We start from the raw sequence: 7,935 nt of genomic DNA, 5'->3' as shown, positions 1-7,935 counted from the left end.
CTTTCTGATTCTTTCTGATTCTGATTCTGATATGTGCCCTCACTGGTATTCCAGCGAATTTTATCTGCACTCAGCCAAAGCTTTAAAAACCTCTGCTGTAGTCAGTGCCGTTAAACAGCTGCAGAGGACGACACAGTGAGATGATGGAAACAAACCTCATAATAAAAATCAAAACATGATAGAAATACCAGATACCTTTTAATGCCTTTTTTCTAACCATGCCACATTTCTACAAAATGGAGAATCAAATGATTTTTATTTATTTTTTTCTGTGAAAAGAAAATTGTGTCAGACTGGATCTCAGGTGTGCGTCTGTAAAACATTAGGAAATTTCTAGGAATAGCCCCTCCCACAGGTGTCATTAGTTCCAAATTTGGGGCAGTAAATAGTTTTTTCTGGTGGAAACATGGAGTGTTTTCCAGATTAGCCACAGTTTATGTTCCTAAATCTAGTTTCTAGTTTGGCTGATATACATGAAACAATCGACCACTGAGATTAAACAACCCTGTAAATTCAGAAGTCTTGACTGAAATTCTCTGAGCTCATCTCAGGATATTAAAACAATAACCACGAGATTTGGGAAAATCCTGCTAGTTTACTAAGAATCTTTAAATCCCAAAGCAGACACACTGCTGAAGTGTTTGTTAGAGAGACACCAGATTCCTGGAAGTAAGTTGGATTAATCAATGTTGATGTTTCAATATCTTATCAACAAAAGAAGCTCTTTATAACCATCTATAGCTGGAAATTAGTGGGGAAATGGGTGCGCTCTGCACTAATTATTTGACCATAAAATCAGTTAAGGTATAATCGCTGCTCAATACTGAATGACTTCCAGATGTGTGTCTGTGCAGGTGTTACATAAGCTGCTAATCCCACAGATATCCTTCCAGTTTGAGCCGTTCTTAGACAAACGTCTGCACTGCCGTCCGTCACATTTCGCTGAGCACACCCTTTCTCTGTACTTCCTAAACTGCTGTCATAACACCTTGAGCTGCTGGCCTGCTGGTGATTGGTGAGGGTATACCCGCACACTACACCTCTATATGTTTTTGTAGTTGAGGCCTATTGCAGCCGGTTTGTTTAAAGACAGAGAAAGCTGGCGTTGGACTGTGGTGGTCGTGGTCGGCGTTCAGCGACCGGAGAGGTGAAGACAAAACGCTCAGCAGCACGAGAACAAAGAGTTTCAGATTGTGTGTGTGGTGCAGTTTAGGGCACATTTAAGTGTCTTAATACTGAGGTTTGGACTCAGCGCCAGAAAACACCACAGTTAATTCAGTGTCCAACCTCCACAGATACACCTGGATGATGTTTGTACATTAAAACCCGAATCGCTCAGTTTCTGCTGGTTGTGTTATCTCAGACAGCTGCTCACTGTTTATTTTACTCTCCTGATCTCTGACTGTACATCTGTGAGATGATATATTTGGATGGTTTTTAGAAGCCCGTGGTATTTCTTCTTCAACAGATCTAAAACAAACTGTTATTGTAGATGTATTAGACAGATTTATGTTTTTATTACCCTCAGCAATCATACCTGGTAATAATATACAGTTATATAAGACCACAGTAGGATGTGTGAATATGTTAAAATCTTTGTAAAGTGATGATTAAGCCCTTTTATTTCTAGAAACTGTCCGTAAGCACAATCAGACGCACCGCCTCGAGCTGTGATCCTCCCACAGCTGCAGTGTCCTGACAGCAAATTCAAATTCTCCACCTGCAAAATCCAAACAAAAGCATCATTTAAACTTAATTTTTTCTATATTTAAAAACTCTCCTTTCCTTTGTTTTTTCTTCTATCAGCACACTGAGTTTCAGTGTATTTAGCATTTGTAATAAACCAAAGTTTTTAACCTATTTGTAAATTCAGTGACTTATAATTAAATGATTTCAATGCATTTTTATTTACACACATAAACAGGCGAACTGGCTCCAACTAAAACAAATGTGAACTGCATTTCACATTCGCCTCAAAGAGCTGCTAGAACAGATAAACAGTGACCCTCCAAATCATGCCTGATAGCACCGTTTTTTTCTAGCAGTTAAGTTGTTATTATTGGGGAAATATTTTAGTTATTCATAAAACGATTCTAAGCTAAAGTTCTTCATCTTCAGGTGATCCGAAAGGTCAACAAGCAGCACGCCATCTTAGACGTGGACGAGCCCGTTTCTCAGCTCCATAAGTGCGCCTTTCAGTTCAGAGACAACCCTCACGCCTATTTGTGTCTAACCAACGACGCCATCATACAGTACCAGGTTCTCTTCTCTTTCCCAGCCTTTGTTTTCGATTCGTCCTCCACCTGCCTGTGTTTATTTCTTCCAGCTGACACCTTCACGTTTGTCCTGTTGACATGTTTCTTCCTTTTAACGATCTCCTCCATCTTTTTCTTCCCTTCAGGCCCCGTTCAGCGTCAGAGATCCCAGCAAAGTGGTGCTGAATGACGGGTCCTGTTGGACCATCATCGGGGTGGAAGTCGTAGAGTTCACTTTCAATCAGGGTCTAGCTTGTATCACGACACCAGTTAGCCCATTTCCTGTTGTCACTGGGTTAGAGGTGAAGTGCCAAGACAAACCTTCACATTGTGTGGTTCTCATGTGTTTTATAATATTTTTATAAAAACCTAAATGTGCTGTTAGCTAGAAATGCAGCAAACCACTCAAAACAAGGAGATCCAGAGTTCCTTTTTTCTTCCTGCAGGTGAACGGTGGAGGGCACGTCGCCATGCTGGAAATTCACGGAGAAAACTTCACTCCTCATCTGAAAGTCTGGTTTGGCAACGGCGAAGCAGAGACCATGTACAAGTGAGCAAGCAATCACGAGTCGTTTTCAGCTTTGAATCATGGAAAGCTGCTTCAGCAGGATCGAAATATAAAGCTGGAAAATAGTGTCACATGAAGCCTTTTACCTAAAAACTTAACCTGTTAAATTTATATGGCCCCTGCAGGGGGCGGAGCTTCTCAGAGGGACTTTCGCAGTTTGTTGAGGATTTTCTAAAACATTTGTTTTTGTTGAAAATAGAAAAATGCACCATATTTTTTTCAAGGATAAAATTCAGAACTCTGGGAAAATATGATGGGCATTTTTTTTCAGCAACTTTAACTGGAAGCATTTTTGAAAGTTATGACATCAATGTAAAAAAGTCTCCTCTTTACCCGTATTCATCCGCCCTGATAGTCGGAGCCAAGCCTGGACCAGAGCGATGTATAAAGAGGTTTATGTTATAACCAAACATCAGTAGGAGGAACTCAGCTTGGCTCACAGGGAGCAATCCTCCCTCTAACTCTTATGTGGGCGTCTGTAATTTACAGACGGGCATCACAGAAACTTGACATCCAGCCGTGCTCTCACAGAATCTCACGTGACGCAAACCGAAGTAAAACAGGCCTCTGACGTCAGGATCCACCTCAGATCCCACACCTGAAGTGCTGAGGCATCGTAAGTCAGGGTCACAGTGAGAGCGGCTCACCGCGAGGCTCTGCAAACGTGCCGCAGCTCTGCAGCAGCGTGTGTGAAGAACAGCCGTCCACAATGTGCTGTTTGTGCAAGAAGCTGCAGCCAATTAGGAACATGATCCCTCCCTGCCAGGCCAGCCAGAGGCGCAATATAGGTTCAAATAAAATATTTTATAAAAGGGCATTCACAGTGTCTGCTGTCTGCTCAGACCTCGTACCAGCCACACGTTTATGTTTAGTTTATACTCATTAACTTAAACAGTTTCATTCAAATTCTCAGAAAGGAGAAACTGAAGAAGTATTAGGTATAGAAAAATGTCACATTTGCATTTTTTCTTTTTCTTTTTGCATCTTTCTACAACACAGTTCATACAGATGAGTTACATTTTAAGTTTAATGTCTTTAAAAACTCTTTAAAGGTCTTCACTTTATCTGTTTTATATTTGATCAGATCATTTGGTGCTTCCAGTGACGTCCTGCTCCTTACATCTTTACAGCAGTCAGCAACTTTCGAAGTTTGTCTTCTCATTTATTTTCCAGACCACAGCTCTGACTTTCATGTCCTTGTTTTTCCTCTCAGGTCTCCCAAATCTCTGCTCTGCGTCGTTCCCGATGTTTCGGTTTTCAGTGACGGCTGGCGCTGTCTGCGGCGCGTCATCACCGTCCCTCTGTCTCTCGTCCGACTGGATGGACTGATTTACCGCACCTCCTACAGTTTCACCTACACGCCTGAGCTCCAGCCGCCCCCGTCGGCCAGAATGACAGCCGGAGGAGGGAAGAGAGAAGGAGGGATGGGTGGAGGACAAGACGATGACATCCTGTTGGAGACCATCCATCAGGAGTTCACCAGAGCCAATTTTCACCTCTTCATGCAGAGTTAGTTCGTTTGGAATCACAGAAATCAAAGTGTACAAATAGCTGAACTGGAGACAGGTGTGACATCATAATTACCTTCCTTCCATCTGCTCTGCACATTAAAATTAAAGCGTTTTCTTCAAGCTCAGTAAGAAAGCAAAATCTTATGTTTACATGGGTACGAGTGCACACGAAAGAAAACAGGTTCCTCGGTCACGTGACTGAAACTAACGCGACACTTTTCATATCTGTGATTTCTAATCGAGGTTTCAGCACAAAGTTCTTTGACAGAAATTTTATATTTTAAAAGCCTTTAATAGCTTTAGACAAGTGTTAACAGGAAACAGGAGATGAAATGGAAAAAAAAGAATGGCTGACGCCCCCTGATGTCACTGATGTCTCTCTGTTGAAGCTTCCACGTAAGCAGTTCGACCTCAGCCTCATTTTGGAGCCAGATGTGATCACATCTGTTAATCTGCTTACCTGCTAATTAGTGACAGACTAATAAAAAAAGAGACGTTTCAACACCAAAACTGAAGCACAGACTTGGATGTACAGCTGTGTTGATCTCAGTCAATCAGCAGTATGATGAAAACACGCTGGCAGGAAGAAGTCTTGACATTAATAAAAATAAATCACTAGATCCTTGCATATGTGAGTTTAAGGAAATTTTGTTTTTTTATACATTTCTTAGGTAATAAAGGCAACCATCCAAAATAAGAACAGATAAAACCTGAGCTTTCATCACATCTGAATATTTTCATGTGATCATTTAAAGAAGATCAGCTGCAGCTGCCCACACATCTGAGACTGAGACTGTAGGATGACTTTGTGGTTTGTTGGATTAAAGCTCCTGTGGAACAAAACAGCTGCGTTCTAAAATCAGGTGCTAGTGAAGCTTGACTAACCTTTGACCTCACTGACGGCAGGCCGATAAAGAGACTTTCACCACAGAGTCTACGAAGGACACTGAACATTAAACATCACTTTATCAGTGTTCCTGGTTTTGAAGTGCAAATGAGTGCTGAGTGTGAGCAAACACACTGTGAGTTATGACTGAGTTTTGCAGCCACCAGAGAAACACTGTGTGTCCTGTATGATGTGTTCAGGGTCTCTGTGGCAGTAAAACCTTCAATATGATTCAAAAATGAAAAGGATCACAGTGAAGGGGAGGATGTGTTTATCTCATGGATGGATGTGAGTTGAGAGATGTGTGCTTCCCAAAGTTTTTGAACCCAATATTCTGTGACAAACAGTCTGGGTGTCAGTCTCTCACTGGATGTGTGTGAATGTTAATCTTAATATATTAAACCCACGGGAAGAATTACAGTTCAAGTTATCAAAGTGTCAGCAGAGGCGCTGCTCCGCTGAGTGATGGACAAAAGAAATATCTGAGTGTAGAAAAGTCAAAACAATAAAACCTGTTGTCAAACTATCAAATAGAACAAGGCCCGTTTGTTCTATAAATCTAAAATCTTGTGAAATATTATTCTGTGTTACATGTCACACACCAGTGATATTTCCAGCATTTTATTCCCAATAGAGCAGCACAAACGGGACTAAGACCAAGGTGGAGGAGAGTGGAGACCCACAGGAAATCAGAATATTAGACAAGAAATCATTTGGTACATTTTTTTACTTCAGTATTATTTCAAGTTGTTTAGCATTAAAATGTATTATTTTACATAACTCAAGGACAAAGTTATACAGAATAATATGCATTTCAATAATGAATTGTATCGTAATGCATAGGTGCAAAATCATTGAGAAATCAAACATGTGGATTATTAAAAATGACATTTCCATATTGGATCAGAAACGTCCAGAGTTAACGGTGATGTGAAACAGCTGGAGATGTTCAGATGTTCACTGGGAGCGAGCAGGATTAGAAATAAGTCCGCCACCTCAGATCGAGCAAAGTTAGAGGCTGAGATGATTTTGACATGTGCTGAGGAGGGAGGGTGGATACACTGGACTAAACACGCTGGAGATGGAGCTGCCTGCAGGAGGAAAAGATGAAGAACAGAGAGAAGATTCATGAAGGTAGAAAAAGAGGAGCATGCTATGGGTCGGGTCAGAAGGAGGCAGATGATCTGCCGTGGTGATTCCCACAGCAAAAGAAGAAGAAAGTTAATAATAGACTCTAAGTGGACGTTCATCACACAGTCATCATTTAGTTTTACTGATTCTGATCCAGTCTGGGGCTTTTCTCTGTAAACTCTCCAGCTGCTCCACCTCCAATCACACAGATGGGGTAAGGTTCACCGGTGACTCCAAGCTGACCGTAAGTGTGAATGGTTGTCTGGCCCAGCGACAGCCTGTCTGCAGTGTCTCAGCCGGGTATAGGTTCCAGCCCCCCATGACCCTGACGTGGATAAGCAGACTGGAATTTGACTGTTTTTCAGGGGTAAATGGGTTTATGTGTTCCCTTTTGTACTTTGAACTGTGTGTGATCTTCTGTTGCACCACACATTAGAAGATGTAAGCAGCACGGTGATGACAGCCTCCCTCACACTTTAATCTTCATTCTTATTTTGTTAATCGAGTTAATCAAAGTGTAAAGTTACGACTGAAGTCACCAAACCAGCAAATCTGATTTCACTTGACTTGTTTCTACACTTTGTTGCTGCTGCATGTTTGATTCTTGGAAGTAAAATTACAAGTAATTAAATTTGGGCTGAAAAGAACAACCAAAAGCTCTTTTGTTCCCACCAAGTGAAGCAGGTGATCATGACAGAGGCATGGCAGGACCTCCCGCATCGCCGTATCGCTCTGTTGTAAACCCCAAAGTTCATTCTTTTCAGCCTTCGCATACTTCTCATTCTCAACACGGCGACTTCTCCTCAGTTCGGGCGTTATCTGTGGAAGCTCATTCTTCACTGAGATTAAGCAACAATCCAAAAAACACAAGTCACCTGATTTAATATGTGTGGAAAGAAGATAAGCTGGAGCTTATTCATATTTGTTAAAGCTGCATCGCTGCAGTGATTTCTCCCCGCCTGCAGTTTCTTTTTATCTGAGTGGAAATGTGACTTCACTGCACCTGTTCTGAAGAACAGCAGGCAGATATTAATCTGATGACCTGAGAGGAACTCAGCAACAATGTGTGTGAGAGAGAGAGCTCCACAAAAACAAGATGTGAAGAGAGGGAGGGTCGAGAAACTCAGAGACCACCAGACCTTCGTACACGACCAACCGGCCAGTCACAGTGCAGACTGCTCCTACATCATATTCCGCTTAAAAATCTGTTTCTACACTAATAATCACTTTATATGTTCCCCTTATAGTTCACTGTAAATGTCTCACTGCACTACAGGCAGGAATTAAAAACAAATAAACAAATTAATTTACTGTTTTTGAATGATTTTCATGCCAAACCTCACAAAACTTTAAAAATGTATCACATAATATTCTCATTTATTTCAATTGGAATTGGAATCAAAGACGTCACAGGAAAAAATCGTAGTTACACTTTTACTAATCATAAAAACTTATTGCAGGGATGTTAAAGTCATTAATATGGTGGGACACACACAGCCCACTTTGATGTGCAGTGGGCTGGACCAGTGAAAATCATGATAAATGTGTAGAGTTACACAAAAGATTCTGGTAGTCCATTGCTCA

At 41.3% G+C, this 7,935-nt stretch overlaps 1 protein-coding gene across 1 annotated transcript in view; it reads left to right on the top strand.

The window, feature by feature from the left end:
* Positions 1-4,459, top strand: part of LOC102208879 (recombining binding protein suppressor of hairless-like protein) — a 21,929-nt gene extending 17,470 nt beyond the window's left edge. Inside the window, exons 8-11 of the mRNA XM_013915868.1 lie at positions 2,119-2,259; positions 2,402-2,557; positions 2,702-2,805; positions 4,037-4,459. Of these exons, the coding sequence (XP_013771322.1) occupies positions 2,119-2,259; positions 2,402-2,557; positions 2,702-2,805; positions 4,037-4,337 (702 nt within the window). The 3' untranslated portion in view covers positions 4,338-4,459. The remainder of the gene's footprint in view (positions 1-2,118; positions 2,260-2,401; positions 2,558-2,701; positions 2,806-4,036) is intronic.
* Positions 4,460-7,935: the final 3,476 nt, after the last annotated feature.

The sequence above is a fragment of the Pundamilia nyererei genome, unplaced genomic scaffold (assembly GCF_000239375.1).
Source record: "Pundamilia nyererei isolate P.nyererei 1_Seehausen unplaced genomic scaffold, PunNye1.0 scaffold00385, whole genome shotgun sequence".
NCBI classification, from domain to species: Eukaryota; Metazoa; Chordata; class Actinopteri; order Cichliformes; family Cichlidae; genus Pundamilia; species Pundamilia nyererei.
The sequence above is the reverse complement of the archived record's forward strand: the minus strand, read 5'-3'. Positions and strand labels throughout refer to the sequence as shown.